The 25201-nt window shown below is 54.2% G+C and overlaps 9 protein-coding genes across 9 annotated transcripts; 6 read left to right on the top strand and 3 right to left on the bottom strand.

Annotated features, from left to right (window-relative positions):
- Positions 1-200: 200 nt before the first annotated feature.
- On the top strand, positions 201-1054 carry HETIRDRAFT_450711 (uncharacterized protein; the record flags this gene model as incomplete). Its single annotated transcript, XM_009547007.1, has 3 exons — positions 201-401; positions 471-565; positions 628-1054. The coding sequence occupies 3 exons, from the start codon at positions 201-203 to the stop codon at positions 1052-1054; spliced, it is 723 nt and encodes a 240-aa protein (XP_009545302.1).
- A 371-nt stretch (positions 1055-1425) lies between these two features.
- arp3 (actin-related protein 3) lies at positions 1426-3308 on the top strand. The gene is made up of 9 exons (XM_009546406.1): positions 1426-1498; positions 1566-1592; positions 1663-1948; positions 2005-2469; positions 2533-2688; positions 2750-2875; positions 2933-2976; positions 3045-3084; positions 3136-3308. Exons 1-9 carry the CDS (start codon positions 1443-1445, stop codon positions 3229-3231), a joined length of 1296 nt encoding a protein of 431 aa, XP_009544701.1. The 5' UTR covers positions 1426-1442; the 3' UTR covers positions 3232-3308.
- An 878-nt stretch (positions 3309-4186) lies between these two features.
- HETIRDRAFT_450713 (uncharacterized protein) lies at positions 4187-4756 on the bottom strand (the record flags this gene model as incomplete). The annotated part of the gene is made up of 1 exon (XM_009547008.1): positions 4187-4756. One exon carries the CDS (start codon positions 4754-4756, stop codon positions 4187-4189), a length of 570 nt encoding a protein of 189 aa, XP_009545303.1.
- Positions 4757-5423: 667 nt separating this feature from the next.
- HETIRDRAFT_107156 (uncharacterized protein) lies at positions 5424-6379 on the top strand (the record flags this gene model as incomplete). Its single annotated transcript, XM_009547009.1, has 2 exons — positions 5424-5933; positions 5987-6379. 2 exons carry the CDS (start codon positions 5424-5426, stop codon positions 6377-6379), a joined length of 903 nt encoding a protein of 300 aa, XP_009545304.1.
- A 277-nt stretch (positions 6380-6656) lies between these two features.
- HETIRDRAFT_315131 (uncharacterized protein) lies at positions 6657-9218 on the top strand (the record flags this gene model as incomplete). The annotated part of the gene is made up of 8 exons (XM_009547010.1): positions 6657-7335; positions 7403-7540; positions 7597-7978; positions 8031-8062; positions 8118-8197; positions 8254-8270; positions 8330-8546; positions 8619-9218. 8 exons carry the CDS (start codon positions 6657-6659, stop codon positions 9216-9218), a joined length of 2145 nt encoding a protein of 714 aa, XP_009545305.1.
- A 192-nt stretch (positions 9219-9410) lies between these two features.
- HETIRDRAFT_444548 (uncharacterized protein) lies at positions 9411-11291 on the bottom strand. The gene is made up of 8 exons (XM_009547011.1): positions 11204-11291; positions 10812-11146; positions 10719-10732; positions 10644-10664; positions 10552-10592; positions 10332-10481; positions 9908-10267; positions 9411-9820 (listed from the first exon to the last, which is right to left on the bottom strand). The coding sequence occupies exons 1-8, from the start codon at positions 11255-11257 to the stop codon at positions 9803-9805; spliced, it is 993 nt and encodes a 330-aa protein (XP_009545306.1). The 5' UTR covers positions 11258-11291; the 3' UTR covers positions 9411-9802.
- A 700-nt stretch (positions 11292-11991) lies between these two features.
- Positions 11992-14007, top strand: HETIRDRAFT_66893 (glycoside hydrolase family 5 protein; the record flags this gene model as incomplete). Its single annotated transcript, XM_009546407.1, has 6 exons — positions 11992-12145; positions 12202-12395; positions 12463-12610; positions 12662-13474; positions 13534-13752; positions 13809-14007. 6 exons carry the CDS (start codon positions 11992-11994, stop codon positions 13868-13870), a joined length of 1590 nt encoding a protein of 529 aa, XP_009544702.1. The 3' UTR covers positions 13871-14007.
- Positions 14008-14422: 415 nt separating this feature from the next.
- On the bottom strand, positions 14423-21855 carry HETIRDRAFT_433732 (uncharacterized protein; the record flags this gene model as incomplete). The annotated part of the gene is made up of 14 exons (XM_009547012.1): positions 14423-14701; positions 14757-14841; positions 14907-15171; positions 15227-15301; positions 15358-15410; positions 15463-15677; positions 15738-15899; positions 15963-16023; positions 16082-16266; positions 16320-18019; positions 18081-19381; positions 19435-20815; positions 20876-21087; positions 21158-21855. The coding sequence occupies 14 exons, from the start codon at positions 21853-21855 to the stop codon at positions 14636-14638; spliced, it is 6459 nt and encodes a 2152-aa protein (XP_009545307.1). The 3' UTR covers positions 14423-14635.
- Positions 21856-22437: 582 nt separating this feature from the next.
- Positions 22438-25199, top strand: HETIRDRAFT_474137 (uncharacterized protein). Its single transcript, XM_009547013.1, has 17 exons — positions 22438-22502; positions 22563-22583; positions 22643-22936; positions 23028-23146; positions 23206-23293; positions 23367-23384; positions 23461-23512; positions 23575-23645; positions 23706-23866; positions 23920-23931; positions 23986-24010; positions 24066-24235; positions 24289-24366; positions 24426-24564; positions 24656-24808; positions 24884-24923; positions 24985-25199. The coding sequence occupies exons 1-17, from the start codon at positions 22455-22457 to the stop codon at positions 25053-25055; spliced, it is 1560 nt and encodes a 519-aa protein (XP_009545308.1). The 5' UTR covers positions 22438-22454; the 3' UTR covers positions 25056-25199.
- Positions 25200-25201: the final 2 nt, after the last annotated feature.

Raw genomic sequence — 25201 nt, forward strand, 5'->3', positions numbered from 1 at the left:
TTGGATCTTGTTGAGGTTGCACGTGACAAAGACGCGCTACGCGTGTTGGACGTTCGACTTCTAACGCGTCGTCTTCTGCTTCACCGCAACCATCTAAGGCGATTCCGCCGCTCACTCAACACATAGGGCTGGTCCATCTTAATTGACTCGAACACATTTTTTTGACGGAGACTCTTACAGACATCTTCAGAATCTCCGACATGCGTTTCTTACAGGCTATCTTCGCCACGCTGGCCGTGGGCACTGGGTTTTCTCGTGCATCTCTGTACACAACTCAACCTGTTTCGGGCACAGTATTTCACGCAGGAGAATTATCAAAAGTTTCATGGATTGACAACGGGACCAGTCCAGCTCTTGCGGAATTGAAGCCGCTGAAACTTGAGCTCTATGGTACAGCAGACGTATGTCGAGATTTTCCCTCCTCTCCTCTCTGGATTGGCATTGATTTGGACAACTTTAATATTTCACAGACGCTGGTGGGAACGCTTGGGACGAACATAGATCCCACAAGTCTATTTTACAACATCACCATCTCACCCTCCGTGGGCCCCGACGGTTCAGACTAGTCAGTGTTCTACCTCGACGCAAACTAGCCCACCGGTCTCACCGTTTTGCGTATTTGGACAGTTATCTTCGTTTCGTATGCGAGGATCCTCCACTCAAATTCTACAGCGCCAAATTTACCATCGACGGCGCGTCCGCCAGCCCTGCGTCCGCCAGCTCTGGAAACGCCAACTCTGCATCCAGCAATTCTTCTACGAGTCAAAGCGCCTTGGACAAGCTGCAGCACGGTACGCCGACCGCCGCTGCTGCTTCCACGTCCTACAAAATATACCCGCTCGTCACCATGATCACCGCGAACGCGACGACACCGACGCAAAGTCACCCCACGCCCGCGCCATCGAGCGCTTCTTCTCTGACGGCGCCGACGCAATCAGGCAGGACGGTGGCGCAGACGAATTCGGCGGCGGGACGGATGGACATGGAGAAGATCAAGTTTAGGCTTGTGTTCATTCTGTGGCCGGCGTTGATGGGGATCACGATGGCGATGTGACCATCGAGCTGCAAGCGGAAAGCGGTCGACGACATGGATCGAACAGCCTCTATTGTATTCATACTATACTTCATCACTAACCGTGTATCACATAGCTAGCTGTATTCACATGTTATAACAGGTCTTTGGAGTGAATGAACTCCCGGAAGACTGGAGTACAGACCATCCGGTAAAAGCTTCTCTTTCTCTTGAATTGCAGGTGAAAGCCTTGTGTGAGAATCTAGGAAGGAAATAAATGTGGCGAGCCGCTGGAAGAACAGTGGAAGTGAGAAAGCGTTGTTTGTGTTTGTTGAAAGTCAAGGCTGTTGCACAACAAGTGCAAATATGATGGTCATTACTGTCCGAAGGCCTACTGGTTACTCATTATTAGCGCAGCTCGTATAGCACGATGTCGCTCCTCGCGCCCATCATCTGCGACAATGGGACCGGATACTCGAAAGTGGGGTATGCAAATCGCTATTAGAATGTTTGGCGTATGCGGAAAGCTCACCAAGATATCGATGATCCATAGCTTTGCAGGAAACTCGGACCCGTCCTTGTTAGTGATTGAATCGCACGTTCTCCAATATCTGACCCAAACGCCGAGTACGTTCGTGCACATTACACAGTGTTTTTCCGACCGCGATCGCCACGCGTGGACCCGCCTCTCAGGGAAGCAGGACAGGTCCTGCCGTGCCGGCAAAGCCTGGCAACCTCGCGTCCAAACGTGGTGTCGAGGACCTTGATTTCTTCATCGGAGACGAGGCGCTCGCGAACGCCAAAACCCCCGGATACGGCATAAATTATCCAATTCGCCATGGTCAGATTGATAACTGGGATTACATGGAGCGTTATTGGGAGCAGACCATCTTCAAGTATCTTCGTGCAGAGCCTGAGGATCACTACTTTCTCTTGGTGAGTCGTTCCTCCTGTGTACACCATTTGTCGCTGATCTTTGCGCCTGATATCAGACTGAACCTCCTCTCAACCCTCCCGAGAATCGCGAGCAGACCGCAGAAATCTTTTTCGAGTCCTTCAACATCCAAGGGCTCTATATCGCTGTTCAAGCTGTTCTTGCTCTTGCGGCCTCGTGGTCCTCAAACCAAGTCACTGATCGTACACTGACTGGTACTGTTATCGACTCTGGCGATGGTGTTACGCACGTCATTCCATGCGCTGAGGGTTATGTCATCGGCAGTGCCATCAAGCACATTCCCATCGCCGGTCGCGATATCTCGCAGTTCGTACTCAACCTTATGCGTGAGCGTGGAGAGATGGCGAACGTGCCTCCGGAGGACCAACTCAAGGTTGCGGGTAAAGTGAAGGAGAACTACAGCTATGTATGCCAAGATATCGTGAAGGAATTCCGGAAGTACGATGCCGAGCCATACAAGTTCTTCGAGAGGTATGAGGGCGAGTACTCCGTTACTGGGAGGGTACGTTCAGGCTTTGTGAGATGGCTCACGCGTAATCTCTGCTGATACTGGGCCTGATCGCAGAAATACTCCGTGGACGTAGGCTACGAGCGATTCCTTGCCCCTGAGATATTTTTCAACCCTGAAATCTACTCTTCGGACTTTTTGACTCCACTACCAGAGATTGTCGACGGCGTCATCCAAGCTTCCCCCATCGACGTTCGCAGAGGCCTGTATAAGGTCAGCCAGCACGCCGTTCTTCCATATCAGTTCCTTGCATTGATTATCCCTGATCCCTTAGAATATTGTTCTCTCTGGAGGCTCAACAATGTTCCAACACTTTGGTCACCGTTTGAAACGGGACCTGAAGCAGCTGGTTGATCAGCGTTTGGAGGCGAGCGCTGTTTCAAGCGGCAGCGTGCAGAAGGTGAGTCCTTTATGATTATGATGGTAGCATGGCGATTCAAAATGCATCCATGCTCAGTCTTCAGGTGTTGACGTCAATGTTATCTCACACAAACGCCAGCGGTAAGTCCCTTCATTAATTTCTCAAATTTGCTCACTTTTGCTGCCACATTCTCACTATGGTTATACAGCTATGCTGTATGGTTTGGCGGCTCTCTCCTTGCATCTCTTGTAAGCCCATTCATCATGCATATAATCATTTGCCCTGATAACCCTCTCCAGCCCGAGTTCTATTCGTCGTGTCATACCAAGGCACAGTATGACGAGATTGGCCCAAGCATTTGCAGGCGTTACCAGATATTCGGCAGTGCGACATAGAGAGGAGAGCCTTGGGAAGTAATGTACGTTTTGTCAGCTCATGGACTATGGAAACCCAAATTGTTTTTGAAAAGTGGACTGCGATATAAACTCCTGCGGACGGGTGCATGAAAGGCTATGGCTGGAAAGGTTGAGAAACTTCCGCCTTTGGACGTTAGATCACATTTTCCACAAATCCGAGCCCCTCTTTCTACCACCGTGTTCTCATCAGCCAAAGAACCATCACCAGACGGACGGAACATCGTCTTTGTATCATTTCTTCATTGACCTCTATGCTAACGACCATAGCCCTGTCCTCCCCGGAGCCATCCTTGGTTTGTATCTCTCTTCGAGAACGCCTCTCAATTGGATAAATGCGCCGCCACCGACCGCGGGGCAGAAGGTGAGGACTTCGGGATTGGCGAAGATGTGGAAAGAACTGCGGAGCCTTCGGCGCGCGAGGTCGACGTTGCGACGTGGAATTCAAGACGAGAATACGATTGGTCAGAGCTCAAGTCCACGTTGCATGAGTACCGAACTCTCGTAAATAGTCGGGATGCGGTTCAGATTTCCGTCTCGTGAGTTTACCCGTTGTCTCTCGCTGATCGCCGTTGCTCATACCGGCAGATCTGAAAATTGGCTACGGCATGCGGAACGGTTGACAAGCTCTGAATCATCACTTGTACTCCCGAAGTCTATCCATTTATCACATCAATTACCCCCCCCCCCCCCACGCTCTCGGCGAGGATTATCATGCCATCGTTGGGCGCTATCACTTCGACGTTCCTACCATAAACATCGAGGTGCGCAAGGAGGTCGAGGTCAGCGCGTATTCCACAGACAGCAGCGAGGCTTTATTCAAGGGCTTCACTCTCCCCTTGCAATCAGACGTCCCTCTTCGTCCTTCGACGAGCCGCTCTTGTCGGCGCTTTCAAGCGACGGGGTCTACCCCTTGTCTCCGTCCACCATCCCGGTGTTACCGAAGGGCGCGTCTGGCTCCAATCCAAGCTCGTTCAGAAGTCCACTGCCTGTATAGCGCATGGCTGCCGGTATTGGTGACGGGATGAGCAACGGTTCGGAGCGGCTTGAGCGCGAGATCGGGAGGGGTCCGCTCGCCGAGGGTGATTCCGAGTCCGGATGGCACGCTTGGTATGAGCGGGGATCTCGGAAGCATGACGCTGGAGTTCGATGAGGACGAGAATTTCGTGCTGATGCATAGCCAGAAGGCGCCTTCTTCTGCGGAATGGGGCGACGACGCTGACGATGCTGTTGATGCGGACAACGACGATGCGATGTCTCGGTCGACGTCGCAGAATGAGGGGGACGAGTCGGGGGCATCGATATCCAGTACCGTCGTCTGAGGATTGCGAACAAGAGGCGCGGAACGTAGATCAGGCGTGGATGGGGTAAGCTGGGGGATACTCAGGAGGTGGAAGATACGGAGCAGTTCCACGAGACCTTGGGTGTAGGGCTCTAGATGAAGACTCGAAGAGCAGGCACAGTTGAAGGGCCGTGGCCGTTCAGGTAGGTTGTGAGAGGACAACATTGTAAAGTATTGGTTTCTACCATATCACGACGTTGTCTACAGATCATGCACGACGGTGAGCGACTCCCAATCACTAGGCTCAAGGCTGCTCGAGGTTGTGGGAGTGTATGCGAGTCCTTACTAATAAGTCCTTACGCAAGGCACTGCCATCTGTCCTTCTGAAAGCAGCCAGTCGAAGTGTCGAATTTGGACGCAGACCAACAGTTGATGCATTAGGGTCCTGTAGGTTTTTTTTTGCTTTCTCCGTTGTTAACCTCAACTCATACCGCCCATGTCCAGCGCTACATAATCTCGTGACAACTTCCTTGTCACATTTTTCTACATTGAAAGATCGACGTCCCACTATATATACATGCCTCCCACAGCGACACTTGGCGATCTTGGGGCCAAAGTACATAGTAAAGCCCAATCCCTGCTCTTGAACAAATGGGAGGTGGAAGACTGTATATACCCCAAGCCAGGAGCAATAGGCATTGCCGCCGGTAAGGGCAAATTCTTGACACTTCCCGCGGTTATTGATATTAGTTGTATAGATACCCATGGGCTTACTGCCTTTGAAACCAACTCCACCAGACTCGGGGACATCTGTTCAAAAGATGACCACTTCTATGCACTCGTTCCATCGCGATCGGCCGGTGCTGCATTGCCTAATAAACACGCTTTCAAGATGTCGGATTGCCTTACTGCGCCCTTGCACCAAAAGCTCAAGAAGGAGCGAGAAGAGAAGATGGCACTCAGGGCTCAGCATCACGCTATGGAGGAGACTCTGGTGGCACGGATCGATGCAATAGCAGAGCAGGTGAGAGAGAAAGACGAGCAGGTGAATGAGTTAAACAAGCGTATGGAAGAGTTAGTGAAGCAGGAGAGGGAGAAGGAGAAGAGGGAAGGGGAGAGAGACAAGAGGGAAGGGGAGAGAGACAAGAGGAAAGGGGAGAGAGACAAGAGGGAAAGGGAGAGAGACGAGAAGCTGAATGAGTTATTTGAACAAGGAAGGGAGAAAGACGAGAAGCTGAATGAGTTATTTGAACAAGGAAGGGAGAAAGACGAGAAGCTGAATGAGTTATTTGAACAAGGAAGGGAGCAAGACGAGCAGATAAGTACCCTAACACAGATCCTCTATGAGACACGCCAATCGCTGTCTGGCGCAGATGCAGAGTCCGAATGGATTGTGGTGATGGTAAGTGTATCTTGATTTTATCTCAATGTCACCTCACTCAACGGTGATTCTAGGATACACCTCGGTTGGACGAGATCAAGTTACGAAACATACTCGATGTTGCAATGGCAAGACTTGCTATAGCTGCACGCCTAACCGACAAGCTTCCTAATGCTTCAATCGTATGGCGGGATTCCCTGGGAACTTCAGCCGACACCGTGACCAGGAGGGCAATCGCTGAAGGGCTTCTAAGCCGGGAGGGTCTACAGCTTCCAGAATCTATTCAAAATCTTCGCAAGTCTCGCCAAGGGATGGACTTGGTTGTGGAGAAGTACTCTAAGATCCGATCTCGAGGCGATAGAGTGGCTTACCAGGCACGGCCCATCCGCGCGTTGAATGATACTGCTGTGCAGCGTTCGCAAATTGAGGGAATGGGCGTAGTTGCAGAGGTAGCATACGACCATTGATCGGTTCATCTCCCTGCAGTACACATTCTATCATTGTATATATATTGTACATTTCCTATCATTTTGTAAATTTAGACTGGAGCCACCTGGAGCCAGATTCTGTCGCTTGCCTCGATCGTCTCGTTCCTTTACCTTTTCTACCAGTACCGGTGAGACTGACGTCGAAGTATCATTGAACGATGACGAGTATCTGAATTACAATCTTTATTGATCACGTTAAACTTCCACCCGACAACATATGTGAATCAACTCTTCTTGGATGACAACACTACGAACAATGTCGACCATCACGAAACACCCGATCTCCGCGCTTCCTCTTCCTCACGCCTCGAAACTTCTTATTCACAACCTCACACCAGACACCGCGACGCCCTCTGTCTCCAAGTTCAAAAAAGCTCTACAAGCAAGCCCTTCTGTCCAGCGCCGCTCACGTATCCTCCCGTCGCAGTCGCATTTCTCCCATGTCACGCCCTTCCCACTCCCATTTCCGTACGAGATCGAGCCCCCAACCGATACTGAGGTAACGGACAAGGCGGCGTATGTCGAGCAGTGGTTAAGTGAACGCGAGGCACTGCACGAGAAAGCAGACGAGAACGGTAGGGCCTCACTGAGCAAATGGTACCCGAAGAATAGAGACCAGCTTATGGATCTTATCGGTCTTTCGGAAACGGGATTGAGGGATTGTCTGCCGCATTTGGACGTTGGAGATGCCTTTGACGTGTTGGGGGTTCCAGCGTTGGCAGCCTCAGACGGTGAGGCTGGCGGAGGAAAGGAGCAGGACACCAGTCCGGTGAATGCAGCACGGCAGGAGCTCGTCGATGTGCTCGGTGGTCATGCAGTACTTATGTCTGGTCAGGATGCGGAAACGCCATTCGCACCCTGGTCCTTGAGGTATAGCGGTCATCAATTTGGCGTATGGGCAGGACAATTGGGAGACGGCCGCGCCATCACTGTTCGTGAGTCCAATCTCGCCAGAGGCGGGGGTTCGAGTCTTCGAGGCTTTCAATAAACTCCTCTGTGCAGACGCGACCCCCCATCCGTCTGACCCAGATACTATCTATGAGCTCCAACTGAAGGGGGGCGGGCGCACACCGTTCTCACGCTCTGCTGATGGACTCGCCGTCGTTCGTTCCTCAATTCGCGAGTACCTCTGTGCTGAAGGTATGTAGATACTGAGCGAATGAATGACTGCTTTGGTCTTATGCATTATGTCACAGCGATGCATGCCCTTCATATACCTACCACCCGTTCCTTGTCCCTCGTCTCCCTTCCTTCGCTCCCTGTCCTTCGTGAACTGCGTGAGGCCGCATGTATAGTGACCCGCGTCGCGCCTTCCTTCCTCCGCATAGGCTCCTTCGAGGCGCTCAATCCGCCTGCCCAGATGTTCTTCATTGGCGGTGGACAACAGGAGAAAGACCTCGATGCTTTGCGCGTTTTGGGCGAGTTCGTCTCAGACCATGTGGTACGTGTACAGAGACAGGGAGGTCCAGACGGCGCTTGGGGTAAGGAGTTGCTCTTGGAAGTGGCAAGGAGAAATGCGAGAATGGTGGCAGGATGGCAGGCGTATGGGTTCATGCATGGAGTAATCAATACGGACAAGTAGGCATCAACTTCAAAGTTCAAGCTAACTGTGATTGACGACATTCCATAGTGTTTCAATCCTTGGATTAACGATCGACTATGGTGAGTCTCGCACGTTCACAATTTTCCATGCAGATTGGCTCATTCACTTGCTTAGGTCCATATGCCTTCATGGATGTCTTCAACGACATGCATATATGCAACCACTCTGATGGAGAAGGAAGATATGCTTACAAGGTAGGTAGCATTTGAAGCCATTCTCTATTAGTACTCGACCTAAAACTGTCTTATAGTACCAGCCAGCAATGATGTAAGGCCCATTTCTGTGGAGATAATATATTTATTTCTCAATGAACGTTTGAAACCTAGCCTTTTTGCGTTACGCGCTCTGCTCAATGCCTTGGCGCCTCTCGTTGGTGCCGAGGCTGAGCTCGGGAATAAGGCCATCTCCACGGGATGGGCGAACGAATTTGATGAGAAAAAGATCAAAGAACTGCGTTCTACGGGCGTGGACCTCGTCGAGGAAGAATTGAATCATACATTCCAGACCGAGTTCGAGGCGGAGTATCACGCACGGATGAACAAGGTGGGTTGCGTCTTAACTTAGCATCTGCCTGCTGTGTCTAGACAAGAACGCCTGATTGACGCGCGAGTGTAGCGCCTTGGACTGAGGCGACTTTTACAAGATGACGACGCGACACTTATTCGACCGCTTCTCAGAATCCTTGAGAGCCAGAAACTAGACTTCCACCTCTCCTTCCGCCATCTCACCACCTTCCGCCCTTCGCTCCTGGCAGTCGAGTCGGCCGCCCTCGATCAATTTGTAGATGGACTTCTGGACTACACGTCCGACTCCCAGTCAATTCAGCGCGATGAAGCCGTGCGATCGTGGAAACGCTGGCTGGAGAAATACGCTGCTCGGATCGAAGCGGAGAAGGACGCGTGGGTTGACGACGATGCTGCGGCCTTTAGCTTGGATGAGAGACGAGAGCGGGAAACAAAGGCGGCAAACCCACGCTTCGTTCTCAGGCAGTGGGTGTTAGAGGAGGTGATTGGAAAGGTGGAGAAGGATCCAAAGAGCGGAAAGCGTGTGCTTGCAAAGGTGATGCAGATGGCGTGTAGCCCATTTGCACCCTGGGGCGCAGAGGGCGACAGCAGACCAGAAGAGGTATTAGACGAGGAGGTTAGAGAGGAGAGGAGGCTTTGTGCCGTGGGGGAGAGGAAGATGCTGGGCTTCCAGTGCAGTTGCTCGAGTTGAACATTGGAGATTATGTAGGATACCTGGCGTACTTGTTGTAACCTTTTGCATCGTTATCGATACCGCAGGGAAGTGTACCATCATCCACTTGACAAAGCCTTAACATAGCGAACATGAGGATTCAGCGCTTCAGCGACGCTGTCCTCAAGGCTAGAACTTCATGTCAACGCAGTTCTATATTACGGCACATAGTGAGAGACTGTTTGTACACAACGAATGCATGTACATATATGTACAAGATGGGGCAAGCGGATATCCCATATTACAATTTTCCCAGATCATTCACGGAAAACATTATAGCTTCGCCATGACCGCTGCATCATCGGCATCAACACCAACCACGCCCTCTCGGACGAGTTTCTCAATTTCTTCGATTTCTAACCCAGATTCGTGTAAGATCTCCTTGGTATGCTGCCCCGGCCTCAGCAGGGTCAACCGGCCTATGGAGGCAGAGAAAGGAGTACGAGAAAGATTGGGCGCTGGCAGCGGAACCGGCGAAGGGCGAGAGGGCGAATGGAAAGCGGAAGCGGAAGACAAAGATTGCGCACTCAGATGGGCAGCCTCGGAAGGTGTGAGGACCGGTGTCACACACGCGTCGGCACCTGTTGCGAATAAATCGAGGTTCAAGTTAAATTAATGAAGGTCTCGACAAAATTAAAATAAACCAGCGCGAACTGACCATGAAAAACCTTCGTCCATTCGTCGCGTTCCAACAGCCTGAACCCCCTTTCTAAAAATGCGCGCAGGTGGCCCCACTCCTCTTTTCTGCTCTGCGACCCTGCATCCGGCACCCAACCCCGTTTTTTCTGGACTTCCAACCATGCACTTGGTACGCCGTCCATGAACCTCTCCAAAAATATCATGAAGAATCGGGGCTCGAGGCACCCAACCGCGATGTGCCTCCCGTCTGCACACGTGTATATGCCGTAGTAGGGGGCGCCGCCGTCGAGGATGTTCGATTGTCGGGGGAGAGCGGGATTCGCGAACATAGGTGTACGGAGGTAAGCGTGCAGGAAAGGGAACGTCGAGAGGTACCTGACGCCTGATACCTAGATAGAAACAAAACAGGGGGTTGATTTTTTTGGCCATGGTCAACATCGTGGTACTACTTACCATGTCGGTATCCACAATCTGGCCACGGCCACTATGAGTGCGCTCAAATAGGGCAAGTAGAATTCCCAAAGCACAGGTCAGCCCTCCACCAGCAAAATCGGCCAGAAGGTTCAAGGGGAATGCAGGCTTCTCTTCTGTGCCGGGGAGGAGCTGTCAAAGACAAAGATGATCAGATATCAGTCCATTGGACGATTGGGTGTCTTTAGGGGGGGGGGCATACCGAAAGAACACCACTGAGTGCCAGATAATTCAGATCGTGACCTAACAAAGGATTAGTCATTGTAGGGTGAAAGGGAAACAAAGGTTCCTCACCTGCCATGTCCTTATGCGGACCTATGGGAATGTATTAGAGTCATGGGTCCTATTCTCAGGTGTCATAGCACTCACCATCCCTGCGGAAGCTAAGGCGAGGTCCAACCTGGTTCAGCGCATGGGCGAATAATAATAGTGATGATAATAATAATAAAATGGATGGCTCACCCTGCTATTCTTGCATAAATCAGCCTGTCATTCTGCTCCTCGCCCTTGCCGTCTTTGCCAAACCACACTTCGGGCCCCAAGCCTGTCTTCTCCAGCACCCCGGGTCTAAACGGGTCAATCAAGACATCCGCGTTCCTGACGAGGCGGCGGACGATTTCCAAGCCCTTCGGGCTCTTTAAGTCTACGGCAATAGAACGCTTGTTGCGGCATAGAATATCGGTGTTGAGCGACTCATGTATGATGGTGTGCGGGGTGCACCGGTCAATGCGGGTGACTGAAGCACCAAAGTCGGATAAAATAAGGCCTGCAAACGGTACAGGAGCGAGCCCTGCGAACTACATGATATAGGCTGATCAGATTGTGCAACTCAGAAGGAGCTAGGGTAGGCTTACCTCGATGACCTTGATTCCTGCTAGAGGACCAGCGTTTGTAGGTGGAGAAGTCATCCTAGCGTTGGATGTGGGGGTAATCGTACACGGAAATACTGCGAACGGACACAAGCAAAGGAGTGCTTGCTTTGCGAGATTGTGCGATGGCTCTTATACCACCTCATGATACTGATATTGAGACGGATGGAAACATCCAGCCGCCGCCGAGAAACGACACCGATGACCGCCGCGACTTCGGACTAGTCACGATTCGAACAAACACGTGTCCATTTCGGTGGCCAACCTCCGCGTCTACACCCCTGCAGACCACACGTTCCTGTCAGCGCTCCGTCTTCGAGCTTAAATTTTCAAACAGACAATGTAGTAAGTACCTCTCTTCGCACTCAAATTCTCTCGGTAGAACGTGTTTTGCTCGAGAGCTTGAGGGTCCGCGTGTCGAACATCCTCAAACACTCGCCACGTTGCAAACAGCTGCTTTCCTCGGACCCGGTCTTGGGTCACGGAGGCTTTCCCGTCCGATATGATTCAGTGGTTTTTTTCTACGCTCTGGACCAGACCTCGAGACCATTCTAAACGATGCTTCATCCGTTGGGTGTGTTGGAACTCGGTCGTCAATAGCCTTTTTTTCTTTCTCTTCGAATAAGCTTCGCCGTGGTGCTTCTGTGACGTCATGGCAGCCTTACAAAGGCCTCCAACGTTACGACCGCAGCGGGAAGTATGCTATGTTTGCTTCACCTTGTATCAAGGCATTAGAATCGTAGGCTGTCGCTGGCCTTCTAGTGCTTATCATCATGGACAAACTCAAAATTTTCTTGGACAAGCATTCTCTTTCATCTCATCACCTCAAGTCCAAACAAACACCACAACTTCCGATTAACCCTGTGCGAGACTTCCCATCTGAATACGATTTCTATCGCTACAGAAAACAGAGGGGCGTCAACCTTGGTCTGATCCCACAATTAGGCATCTTGAAAACGTCGACTGAATTTTAAGTCCTTTAGGTTCTTGGTTCGTCCTCGAAAGATGGATTGCTGACAGCCCCTTCCGCTTTGCGGAGCAGCCTGGACAGAGTGACCACGATGTCGCGAAGGGTTCGTATGGCCAGAACGTTCTCGATCGCCATTGGAATGACTGGATCGTTGAGGAGGACTGGCAGTGGATCTCTGACAGGGGCATCAACACCGTCCGAATTCCGGTGGGGACGCTTCTCTCATTCTCTTTCGATTTGTCACTTCCGACTTGACTCATTCAGCCGTCATCAGATCGCGTTTTATCATTTGTGCGGCGTAGATCCTTCGGTTCTGAACGGCACAGACTTTGCTCACCTCGGCAGCGTCTTTCAAGGCGCGTGGGCCAGGATCACCAGTGCAATCGCGACCGCCCACCGCTATGGCATCGGTGTGCTTATTGGTTCGCTTCTCCTTTGGTCTCGCTTCGATGGCGATGTTGACAGTCCTGCAGACTTGCATGCAGCTCCCGGCAAGCAGAACGCGGACGCGCATTCAGGTACCTCATCTCCTGAGGTCGCATTCTTTAGCTCATCCAACATGTCACACACGAAACATATTCTCACGTCCCTCCTGATTAACCTAACAACGTACACCCGCACGCACGACCCTCCCCTTCCAAACGTTGTCGGGATCGAACTTATCAACGAGCCTAACCCACCCGGAGGAGACCACTCCGCCTTGAAGAAATGGTATAGGAGTACCTTCGAAGCGATGCGTCGGATCGACCCTGACATGCCCCTCTACATCGGAGATTCCTGGCGTACCTCCGAATACACTGAGTTCATCACATCCCTCGGCTCGCACGCATCCTCGGAGTCGTCGTCCTTCGTGGCACTCGACCACCACCTCTATCGCTGTTTCACCTCCCAGGACGCTTCCACCTCGGCCGCCGGGCACGCCCAGGCCCTGCGCGAGTCTTCCCCCTTCTCCGCAGCTGTGCCTGCCCTTGCTTCTGCTGGCGCCGGCCTCGTCGTAGGCGAATGGTCCGGCGCGCTCAACCCGGACTCCTTCCGCGGCACGGCTGACGAGCACGCGGAGAAGCGCAACTTTGTCGATGCCCAGCTCGCTCTGTACGAGCGGGAGTGTGCAGGGTGGTTTTATTGGACGTTGAAGAAACAGCAGGGAGGCGACAGTGGGTGGGCGATGAGGGATGCTGTCGCGTATGGCGTATTTCCGTCGTGGGTAGGCACTAAGGCAAATAAGGATCCTCGTGGAGACGATGGCAGACAGTGGAGGCGGGATCAGGCGAGGGATCAAGCACTGAGTCTGTCTCTGTTTTCCTCCACTAACAATGGAATCACTAAGATAAATTTACTCAAGCAGGCGCACATACCGGATGGTGGTCAAAGCATCCTGGACACTACGAGCATTGGCGTTTCAGCGAAGGGTTCATCTGTGGGTGGAACGACGCCTACATGCTTTTCTCATCGCCACCGACTCGCGGCGGCTCCATCCCAGAGATTGGGTTCAAAGGTGCGTGGGCGAAGAGACGTGCTGCCGCACACGCGCGCGAGAGGGGCCAGGGAAACTTGTGGGAGTACGGTGAGTGCCATCGTTCTTCGTTACCCATCCACAGGCTCTTGGTGATCGTTTGGCAGAGCATGGCATCACGCAGGGCATCGATGCGGCAAAGGCAGATTTCGTACAGAATTATGCTTGAGTTTGCGTCCTGTGGTTGTATTCATCATAGGATCGGTTGTTGTAGCTCTCGATGCGGGGGTCGGCAAACCGACCTTGTATCAGTATTTTTATGTATCTTTTCCCATGCGACGATGGTCAGAACGCGCAGCGCTGTTCGCACATACTCCGACCGTGTGCAATGCCAGAGTCAATGAAAGAACTGGTCAATTTTTGCGTATGTCAACGCGACATCAGCAAGGTCGGCGGTCCTTACCAATGCCTCAAAAGATGCGGGAACTCCGCGCAAGCAACGTGTCGAGCAAAAAGACCACTAAAACGTGTTCTTCCATGAGAGAAGTTGATGTGGAGGAACGAGAGAAGCGCGTTCTTGTTGATATTAACTCTGAAGACAGGATGCTGTGGTGTGTAGGCCTGCGAGAAACCACGCGGCCAGATCCCAAGCCTGAAGCTAAAGTTATAAATGTCCTGCGTCGCTGATGCTGCGCAGATTAACCTTGAGAGGGTCAAAGCTCTCAAGGTCTCGGGATCGAAGGCGGACGGCTACCCTCGATGTCACCATATCCAAAAGCATAAACATAGAACAGATAATATGATATATTCGAGAACTAGATCGTATACAAGGACGTAAGATGTATGAACACATGATAGGATAACCAACAATACAACATATCCATCCTGAAGCCCATTCGTTACATTGTGAATTGAGATCGCCGCTGTGCAGAAGCCCTGTCGCCATAGAGAGACATCTGGAGAGAGAGGGAACATGTGGCCATGTGAGTCGTGTTCAGGCTGAGACAGCGACTGCCTGTGGGCGATCGTCGCGAACCGTGCTTGGAGGGGGCACAAAGGCCTGTTTGCAACAGTACGATCAGAGCAGCAACGTGAGAAGCATGAGATAGACTGACCCTTGTTTTTATTCCTCCAGCGTTGGGAAGTCTGGTACCACCCATGAGCCAGGCATCCACCTCAGCAGCAGCACCACGCCCTTCGCTGGAAAAATAGCAGATAGGTAAGACCCGAAGGTATTGTCTCCAGAAGCATAGCAGTGTACTTACTTGATGCCCCAGACAATAAGCGATTGACCGCGACGACAATCACCAGCAGCGAAGACGCCAGGGATGTTAGTGGAGTATTTCTTGTGTGGTGTCTGGATGTTAAAACGCGCATCTTGTTTGACACCGAGAGCCTTGATGGCGTCGGGCTGTGGTCCTAGGAAACCAAGGGCCAAGAACACTAGCTGAGCCGGGAAGAACTTCTCGGACCCAGGGACTTCCTCCATCTTCCAACGCCCTCCGCTATCCTTGGTCCATTCCACGCGGACTGAGGACGCAGGATGGTCAATCAGATGGGACACTTTGGAACAGAAAAGGCTTACCTGTGTTGAGGCCTTGAAGTTTGCCTTCATCATTGAGAACAAACTCCTTCGTCGAGATACAGTACTCGCGAGGATCTGCGTCCGACGCTGTGAGATTATAGAAACGTGATATATATCAACCCAAGACGCACCGTTCCCAAAGTGTGCGGCGACTTCGGTGTGACCGTAATCCGTACGGAATATTCTGCAAAGATTGTCAATCAATGCCAAAGAGCGTCAGGTGACGAGCGTCTCACCTTGGCCACTGCGGCCATGGGTTGTCTCTTCCGCGTGACACAGGAGGCTTGGGGAGCAGTTCGAAGTTCGTAACAGACTTCGCACCGTGGCGCATGGAAGTACCGATGCAGTCGTTACCAGTGTCACCACCTCCAATGACGATGACATCCTTGCCCTTCGAGTTGATGTAATTTCCATTCTGAAGCTCTGAATCCAGGAGCGAGGCCGTGTTCAACTGAACCGATCGGCGTCAGATGCACGCCCGTAAAGAGGATCAGAGCCAGGTTAAACGTACCTGGAGATACTCCATTGCAAAGTGGATGCCATCGGCGTCCCGCCCGGGGATCCGGAGATCACGAGGCCAGGTAGCACCAGTGGACAGAACGACGGCATCATGGCTAGCACGGATGTCTTCGATGTCGACATCGACACCAACATGGGCATTGGGAACGAATGTCTAGATTGACGAGGAGGAACCTTAATTGAATCCAACAAAGACGTATCCGAATGGCAAACTTACGATACCTTCCGCCGCCATGAGGTCGATGCGCCGCTGAACAACAGCCTTGTCAAGCTTCATGCTGTACGACACATATTCATGAGGACGGGAAGACGAGCAGGATGGAGGAATGCACATACTTAGGAATGCCGTACATGAGTAGCCCTCCCATACGATCGTTGCGGTCGTAAACGGTGACCTTGTGTCCAGCCTTATTCAGCTGGTCAGCGCAGGCCAATCCAGCCGGGCCAGAGCCGATGACGGCCACACTCTTGCCGGTGCTGAACGTAGGCGGACTGGGGGCCATCCAACCCATCTCGAAGCCCTGTACAACAACGTGTAAGAAACCAATCGCAACGATAGCGGTGAGCCACATACCTTGTCAATGATGGCACACTCGATGCTCTTGATGCCAACGGGCTGCTCGTTGATCCCAAGCACGCACGCACCCTCGCAAGGAGCAGGACAGACCCTCCCAGTGAACTCCGGGAAGTTGTTCGTCAACAGCAGACGGTTCAGCGCGTCCTGCCACTGACCCTTGAAGATGAGGTCGTTCCATTTGGGGATAACGTTCGAGATCGGGCAACCGGTGTCCGACTGGCAGAAGGGCACGCCGCAGTCCATGCAGCGTGCGGACTGGTACTTGAGCTCGCTCTCCGTGAGACGCGTCGAGATCTCTTTCCAGTCCTTGGTGCGCTTGCGCGGGGGCCGGTATGCCTCCCCGAGACGCTTGTACTTCATGAAGCCGCGAGTCTTGTCGAGCTTGTGCAGGCGTTGCTTAGTCGACGCATCGTCGACCATCGAGTCCTCCAAGTCTACGACCGACGGCTCGTGCTTCTTGCTGTGATGTATCAAGGCGTTAGACTGGGGCTCCTTTGGCAGGAGGAGGTCCTCCAACACCTCCGAAGCAAGGTCGACCTGGCTGGCAGTCCGCGAGGGCACGAGATCGATGACGCTGTGGCGCAGCTTCTCTTCCTTCGCCTTTGCGGCCTGCTCCTCGATGACCCGCTTGTAGTCGAAGGGCATGACACGGACGAAGAGGGGCAGAAGATGATGGAAATCGCGCAGGACGCGGTCGGCAACCTCGGATCCAGTGAAATGACGATGATCCTCGATGAGGCTGCGAAGCTCTGCGATCTCGCGGGGCTCGGTGACCTTCCCAAGCTCAACCATCTCCATGTTCACCTTCGAGGCGAAGGTGTGGGCAAGGTCCAGAACATACGCGATACCGCCGCTCATACCAGCGGCAAAGTTGCGTCCCGTAGTACCAAGAACGACGACCCTGCCTCCTGTCATGTACTCGCATCCGTGGTCGCCGGTACCCTCCACAACAGCGTTCGCTCCAGAGTTGCGCACAGCGAAGCGCTCCGCCGCAATACCACGAATGAAAGCTTCACCGGACGTCGCGCCGTACAAGCAGACGTTGCCGATGATGATGTTCTCTTCAGCCTTGAAGGTGGACTGGCGAGGGGGGTAGACAACGAGCCGACCTCCAGAGAGACCCTTTCCGACGTAGTCGTTAGCATCGCCCTCAAGTTCGATCGTGATACCAGGCGCAAGGAAAGCTCCGCAAGACTGCCCGGCAGATCCCTTCATGTTGATGTGGATGGTGTCACGCGGGAGACCCTCTTCGCCATAGAGCTTCGACACGCGATAGGACAGGGTGGTGCCCAGCGCGCGATCAGTGTTCGTTACGTCGCATTCGATGTGAACGGGAAGACCCTTGGTGAGTGCGGGCTCCGACTCGTCGATGAACTTGTTGTCGAGACGGATGTAGAGCTTGTGATCTTGTTGACGGACGCGGTGCGTGGGAGCACCGGGGCGCATCTGCCACGCCGGCTTGAGGATCGCAGACAGGTCGAGGTGAGCGGTCTTGGGAGTACGGAGGCTCTCGTCGACCTTGAGCATATCTGCACGCCCGACCATCTCGTTGATGGTCCGGAAGCCAAGCTTCGCCATGTACCCGCGGAGCTCTTCCGCAAGGTAGTAGAAGAAGTTGATGACGTGCTCAGGCTGGCCTGCAAACTTGGCACGAAGCTGAGGGTCCTGCGTGGCGATACCGACGGGGCAGGTATTCACTAACAAACACAAAAAGACAATAAGATCATGTCAACAGACAAAATCATTGGATGGACATACGGTGGCACTTCCTCATCATGATACAACCCATGGCGATGAGCGGCGTAGTCGCGAAACCCCACTCTTCGGCCCCAAGGAGACACGCGATGGCGATGTCACGGCCGGTGCGGATCTGACCATCAGTCTGCACGGTCACTCGTCCACGCAAGTCGTTCAAGACCAACGTCTGGTGCGTCTCCGCCAACCCCAGCTCCCAAGGCAGGCCGGCGTTCTTGATACCAGTCCAGCGAGAAGCGCCGGTACCGCCGTCGTGGCCAGAGATGAGGATGTGGTCGGCCTTCGCCTTCGCGACACCGCTGGCAACGATACCGACACCGACTTCGGATACAAGTTTCACGGACACGCGCGCGCGGGGGTTGGAGCACTTAAGGTCGTAGATGAGTTGCTTCAGATCCTCGATGGAATAGATATCGTGATGGGGAGGGGGAGAAATGAGACCGACTCCAGCGGTGGAGTGACGAGTGCGAGCGATCGAGCCAGAGACCTTGTGTCCTGGAAGTTCACCACCCTCGCCGGGCTTGGCACCCTGGGCCATCTTGATCTGCAGCTCGTCGGAATCGGCAAGATAGTTCGACGTCACACCGAAACGACCGGAAGCGACCTGCTTGATGGCGGAACGCATCGTGTCCCCGTTGTTCAGGACCTGCGACCTCTCAGCGTCTTCGCCTCCCTCACCCGTGTTGGACTTGCCCCCGAGACGATTCATGGCGATGGCTAGAGTCGAGTGGGCCTCCATCGAAATCGACCCATACGACATGGCGCCCGTGACGAAGCGACGCACAATCTCGTTCCAGGGCTCGACTTGGTCGATCGGGATGGGAGTCGTACTCTCGAAGCGGAAATCGAGCAGGCCGCGGATCTGTACGCGCTTACCCTGGTTGATGGCATTTTCGGCGTACGCGTCGTAAGCCTTCTGGTTCTTCTCGTGAACAGCGTCCTGGAGGTTCGCGATGCCGGTGGGGTCATTGATGTGAGGCTCGCCGCCGTCACGCCAGTGATATTCTCCAGATTCGGGCATTCCAGGAGGAATTTTGGTCTCACGGGATGGCCAGCCGCGTTCGTGGAGCTCGAAGGCGTCCATGGCGAGAAGATCGAAAGTGGCGCCTTCGATGCGGCTCGCAGTGCCGATGAAGCAGCGTTCGATGACCTCGTGGTGAAGACCAAGTGCCTCGAAAATCTGGGCACCCTTGTAAGACTGGAGGGTCGAGATACCCATCTTCGACATGACTTTGAGGATGCCATTGTCGACAGAGTGACGATAGTTGTTCATGAGGTCACCCAAGGTCTTGTTGTCCTTCACTCTGAGAGCGAAAGTCAGTAAGAAGCGTGAAAGATGATGAAGCAAACGACTCACAAGCCTTCCCGAGCAACTTTGTGGACGATCTCCATCATCAGCCAAGGGCACACAGCGTCTGCTCCGTAACCTACAAGCACGCAAAGGTGATGAACCTCCCTGGCCTCGGCCGTCTCGACCATGAGCGCGACCTTCGCACGTTTCTTTTGCAAAACGAGATGGTGATGAACGCCACCACAGGCAACGAGCGCAGATAGAGGAATACGCGAGGGGCCGGTCTCTCGATCGGAGAGGATGATGACTTTGATGCCCTGGTCGATGGCTTCGGTGGCCTCCCTGCAGACCCGGTCGAGCGCAACCTTGTATCCAGGTAGACCTTCTGCCTTTGGGAAGGTGATGTCGATGGTCTTCGAAGGCCAAGTCGCATATGCAACCTTAAGACTCTTCATCGCATTCATCTCTTCGATAGAGATGAGTGGGGAAGGAAGGAGGATGCGATGGCACTGCTCAGGCTTCATCTCGAGGAGGTTGCCCTCCGGCCCGACATAGCACTCGAGCGACATGACAATGCTCTCGCGGATGGGATCGATAGGCGGGTTGGTGACCTGGGCAAACAGCTGGCGGAAGTAGTCATAGATGATACGAGGCTGCGTCGCCATCGCCGCGAGGGGCGCATCGTTACCCATCGAACCCAGAGCCTCCTTTCCGTCGGTGACCATGGGAAGCATAAGGAGGTTCAGCTGCTCGACGGTGAAACCGAAGGCAAGAAGGCGAGGGTCGGTGCTGAGGGACGTGCCGTCGGGGCGAGCATCAATGGACTGGCTGCGCTTGACGCGCTTGACGATGTTGGGGACCGTGAGCATGTGCGTCTCCACCCACGAGGCAAAGTTCTGTTTGCGAGCGGTGTTGCGCTTGAGCTCCTTGTCATCAACGATACGGCCCTCGAGGGTATCGACGAGAAGCATGCGCCCTGGCTTCAAACGCCCCTTCTGGACGACCTTCTCGGGAGAGATGAAGAGCGCGCCAACCTCGGAGGCGCACACCATGATGTCCTCATTCGTGACGACGAAGCGACAGGGTCGGAGGCCATTGCGATCAAGGTTGGCACCGCAGTAGCGCCCGTCAGAGAACGCGAAGAGAGCGGGGCCATCCCAGGGCTCCTGGAGACAAGCAGCCCAGTTGTAGAACGCAGCCTTCTCTGGCTCCATCTGCGCGTTTCCTTGCCACGCCTCAGGGATGAGCATCATGACGGCCTCAGGTAAAGTCACGACGCCGTTCACGACGAGCAACTCCAAGACGTTGTCAAACGCCGCCGAGTCGGAACCGCCGGCCTCGATGATGGGATAGAGGAGATCGAGCTGCTCTCCGAACGAAGTCGACGTGAGCACGCCCTCGCGCGCGCGCATCCAGTTCTTGTTGCCGCGAACGGTGTTGATCTCGCCTATCGGCAGCGGGGACGTCAGTAAGATCTTACCTCGCGACTCAAGCATGCTTTACGAACCGTTGTGTGCAGCCCATCTCATAGGCTGGGCACGATCCCAACTGGGAAATGTATTCGTCGAGAAACGAGAATGTACCAACGTGAAATGAGAACGATACAGGACGTGGTTGAGGTCATGATAGTAATTGTATACTTGAGGGGGGGAGAGCTGTCCCTTGTAGACGATGTTCTTGGAAGAGAGGGAGCATACGTAGAAGCCCTTGGCAAGCGTACTTTAGATAGGGGCAAGTCCGGTAGGTTGAGCTGAGGTCGTAGCAGTCAGAAGAGCAGGAAATCACAAACATGCTATGCGTTGCGTGCTTGCGGAGAACGTAAAGTTGGCGCTCAAAGTGCTTTGCGTCGAACACGCCCGACTGGCTCTGGTTGCCATCCCCGTAGTGGGAGCGGAGGACGACGAAGGGTTGAAGGATGACGGGTTCCTTGCTACTCGCAGCGGGGCCCAGGATGGAGCCGTCAGTGGGGACCTCACGCCAGCCGAGAACCCTGAGGCCGAGGTCGCTCGCGGATCTAGCAAAGACAGACTGCTGCTTCTGGAGCTGGATAGGGTCGTTGGGTTTGAAGAAGACGTTGCCGACGGCGTACTCTCCCGGTTCAGGGAGTGCGCAGCCGATGTCCCTTTCGGCCTCGCGCTTAAAAAAAAGGTGCGGGATGCCGGTCATGACACCCGCTCCATCTCCGTCGCGGCTGTCCGCGCCAGTGGCGCCACGGTGAGTCATGGCACACAGGAGCTGCCTGGCATCGGAAACGATTTTATGGCTTTGCTCGCCCTTGATATGACAGATGAAGCCGACACCGCACGAGTCCTTCTCAAGCTCGTTCGAGTAGAGACCTTGACTAGCGGGCATGGCACCAGACCAGGAGTCAGGGTCGCGCTGGACGGCATTGAAGCTGTCGATGGCACTAGGAGAGGAGATCTCGTCGACTAGAGGGACGGACGGATCGAGGTAATCATTGCGGATAGGAGACGAGTCGGGGGCCATAGACCTATGGGATGACGATGGACAAAAGCGGAGAGCCTGGTGTCGAGGGGGACGTGTGCGATGGCGACGAGGAGGAGGCAGGAGGACAAGAGGGGACAAGAGGGCTCACGAAATTTTCTGAGGAGAGGGCTGTAATGTAGGCGGCGGTGGCTGGCCCAGTCATGTTCTCCCGATGTCAGAAACGGACGGAGGCCCGTGACCACCGCGCACCGAACCTCGCCGAAGCACGTCGGACATCGTCGGGCCTGATCTGCCCACGCCCAAGCTGTTCGCTGTTCGCAACATCTCTCCCTTGGCCATCACGCTTCTCCACAGATCTGCCTCAAGCATCGCCGTTGCCCCATTTTTTGTGCAGATCCACGAAGACGCCTCCTGGGCGGGGCCCGGATCCGGCATGTCACATTCCTTATCGCAAGATGTCACGCCGTCACTTCTGCATTCCCAGTCTGTTCGTTGGGCGGCCCGAGAGCACGGCGAGGCCGATACGCGTGAATCTGTGCCTGCCCCGCTTGTTGCCCCGCGAACTACAAAACCCCGTGCTTTCGGGATCCACCGCATTGCACGCATTGCACTCCTCCTCACCTGCCTTCCACCCAACAATGGCAGCAAAATCGCTCAACGAGTTCGACAGAGACGATGTGGCCAAGGTGCGGTCTCGCTTTTTTTCCCACGTCGCGTGCATCGAATAACCATCGCCGTCACGACAGCACAACAAGCCAGGCGATCTGGTAAGTGCGCCGCACTTGCGTGTGCGTACACCGTCCACCGCTGAGCTCGTTCCCGCCAGTGGGTCATCGTCGACGCCAAGGTCTATGACCTCTCGCGCTTCGCCGCCATGCACCCCGGAGGCCTCGCCGTGCTGCTCGACGGCGACGTCGCAGGCCAAGACGCGACGGAGACTTTCTACGGCCTCCACAGACACGAGGTTCTCGAACGCCCCCAGTACGCGCGTCTCCAGGTCGGCATCCTGCGTGGCGAGAAGAGCGTGATTCTCGGACGCATCCCAGGAGCGCTTAGCACAGTGCCCTACGCCGAGCCCACATGGTTGTCCGACGGGTTCTCGAGCCCCTTCTACACCGAGGTGCGTGTCGGCCTGTCGAGAACGGCCAGCTGCGCCTTGCCTGGCTCAGAACCCGACCATTGATGCCGCCATGCCATCACCCACCGAACAGAATCACCGCAAGTTCCAGCAGGAAGTGCGCAAGTTCGTCGACGAGGTCATCTATCCTGACGCGCAGGCGCGAGAAGAGGATGGGAAGCGAGCGAGCCAAGAGGTCTTCGACAAAATGGCGTATGTCTCCTACACCTCGTGCCTCTCTTCTCGCTACCATCTTACGGCACCCCACGCAGCGCCCTGAACTTACATGCCATGCGAATGGGGCCTGGAAAACATCTGAAGGGCCTCACGCTCATGAACGGCCTCGTCTCCCCCGAGGAGGTATGTAAACCCCCCTTCTGTCCCCGCCCGGAACGTCCAATACATATGTTGACAATTCGCTTCGCCGACATAGTTCAATTATTTCCACGAGGTAAGCACGCGTCCATATCGCCTCGGGAAATCATAATATCGCTCATAACTGAGCAACGTATGATTTTGACTAAAAGCTCATCATTACGCAAGAGATTGTGCGCTGCGGAGCGAGAGGCTACGGAGACGGTACGCGAAACCGGCACCCATGCTCTAACTCTGCGCAAGCCCCTCACCCGGCGAAATTGCAGGTCTCCTAGGAGGCAAAGTGATCGGACTCCCTCCAGTGCTGAACTTCGGCTCTCCGGAACTCAAAGCCAAGGTGAGTTCCGTGCCGCCGCGTGCGAAGCCGTGACAAAGTCATATTATTTTGACGTCTCAGATCGTGCCGGAAGTGCTCTCTGGGAAGAAATTCATATGCCTCGCGATCTCAGAGGCTCAGGCTGGCAGTGACGTGATGGGCTTGCAGACGACGGCAGTCAAGAGCGAGGACGGGAAGGAATGGATCGTCAATGGTACCAAGAAGTGGATCACAAACGGACAGTGCGTTGATTGATATGGTCACGATGAGCTTCCTCTCACTCGACTCCGAACAGCTTCTCAGACTAGTAAGTATTCGCGCCCCCGCTGTGCACTCCGGAGGTGTCTCACCATACGGTCAGCTTCACAACAGGCTGCAAAACTGAGGTAAGCTCTGTACTTTCGTCGTGCCATCGCTCTGTTCCATTGAAGCTCGCACTAGGATGGGTTCACCGTGATACTCATCCCACGCAGTGAGGGCCTATCGACGAAGCCCATCAAGACGTCTTATTCGTCCACGGCGGGCACTGCCTACATCACTTTCGACAACGTCCGCGTACCCGTTGAGAACACACTAGGTCCTGAAGGCGGAGGCATCTTCGTCATCCTTAGGTAGGCCGCCTCCGCCGCGTTTGAGCGTAGCTCAAGATCCAAACCGCATGCAGTAACTTCAACCATGAGCGATGGGTCATGTGCGGGGCCTCCGCACGCAGTCAGCGGTCCATCGTCGAGGAGTGTCTCAAGTAGGTCTCGCTAGCGACGTTCTGGCACGTGCTTGACGAGATGCCCCGTTTCTATCCAGGTGGATCCAGCAGCGCAAAGCCTTCGGGAAGCCGCTCAGCTCGCAAGCCGTCATCCGAAGCAAAATTGCACAGATGATCGCCCGCACGGAGAGCGTGCAGAACTGGCTCGAGAACATCACCCACCAGATGTGCAACATGGTGCGCATCCCCAAACAGCTTCCTCTCTCACTCAGCCTCTGCCATCAGGACATCACGACTGACATGGTCCCGCGTCGTTTTTGGTTTGCAGTCGTATAAGGAGCAGTCGACGAAGCTCGCGGGCCAGATTGCGTTCCTGAAAATGTACAGCACGCGCTGCGCCCAGGAGACCGCGCAGGACGCCGTGCAGATCTTCGGCGGACGCGGGATCACGAAGACCGGCATGGGCCGCTTCATCGAGCACGTCAGTGTCCCGCCTCCGCTTCGATCTCCATCTTGCTGTATACTGATGAATATACTACCCCGCGTCGATCTACAGTACCACCGCACGGTCCCGTTCGACGCCCTGCTCGGCGGAGGTGAGTCCCGCTCGTGTCCGGTACCGTCTCGTGGCAGCTCGACTGACCCCTCTTCGTCTAGCCGAGGACGTCTTGGGAGACTTGGGCGTTCGGCAGGCGATCAGAGCGATGCCGAAGAACGCGAGGTTGTGATTCGGCCTCGCGTGTAGGAGTATGGCTCTGTTTCCGTGTTTTTTTTTTTACTTTGTCTCACTAGATGTAATCGTTGTGTACAATCGGACCTGATCGAGATGATCGCAGCGGCGGCGCGTACACCGCGTATTGGGCGATTTGATGAT

Source organism: Heterobasidion irregulare, assembly GCF_000320585.1.
Source record: "Heterobasidion irregulare TC 32-1 unplaced genomic scaffold scaffold_04, whole genome shotgun sequence".
NCBI lineage: Eukaryota > Fungi > Basidiomycota > Agaricomycetes > Russulales > Bondarzewiaceae > Heterobasidion > Heterobasidion irregulare.

Bases quoted from the DNA above. Each gene is read 5' to 3' on its own strand.
- arp3 (XM_009546406.1), top strand. From the start codon at position 1,443: ATGTCGCTCCTCGCGCCCATCATCTGCGACAATGGGACCGGATACTCG. The intron at 1,949-2,004 runs GTGAGTCGTTCC...GCCTGATATCAG, and splicing joins AGGATCACTACTTTCTCTTG to ACTGAACCTCCTCTCAACCC. The intron at 2,977-3,044 runs GTAAGTCCCTTC...ATGGTTATACAG, and splicing joins ATCTCACACAAACGCCAGCG to CTATGCTGTATGGTTTGGCG.
- HETIRDRAFT_444548 (XM_009547011.1), bottom strand. From the start codon at position 11,257: ATGACTTCTCCACCTACAAACGCTGGTCCTCTAGCAGGAATCAAGGTC. The intron at 10,593-10,643 runs GTGAGGAACCTT...ATCCTTTGTTAG, and splicing joins TCCGCATAAGGACATGGCAG to GTCACGATCTGAATTATCTG. The intron at 10,268-10,331 runs GTAAGTAGTACC...GTTTCTATCTAG, and splicing joins AGATTGTGGATACCGACATG to GTATCAGGCGTCAGGTACCT.
- HETIRDRAFT_474137 (XM_009547013.1), top strand. From the start codon at position 22,455: ATGGCAGCAAAATCGCTCAACGAGTTCGACAGAGACGATGTGGCCAAG. The intron at 23,513-23,574 runs GTACGCGAAACC...GCGAAATTGCAG, and splicing joins AGCGAGAGGCTACGGAGACG to GTCTCCTAGGAGGCAAAGTG. The intron at 24,236-24,288 runs GTAGGCCGCCTC...AACCGCATGCAG, and splicing joins GGCATCTTCGTCATCCTTAG to TAACTTCAACCATGAGCGAT.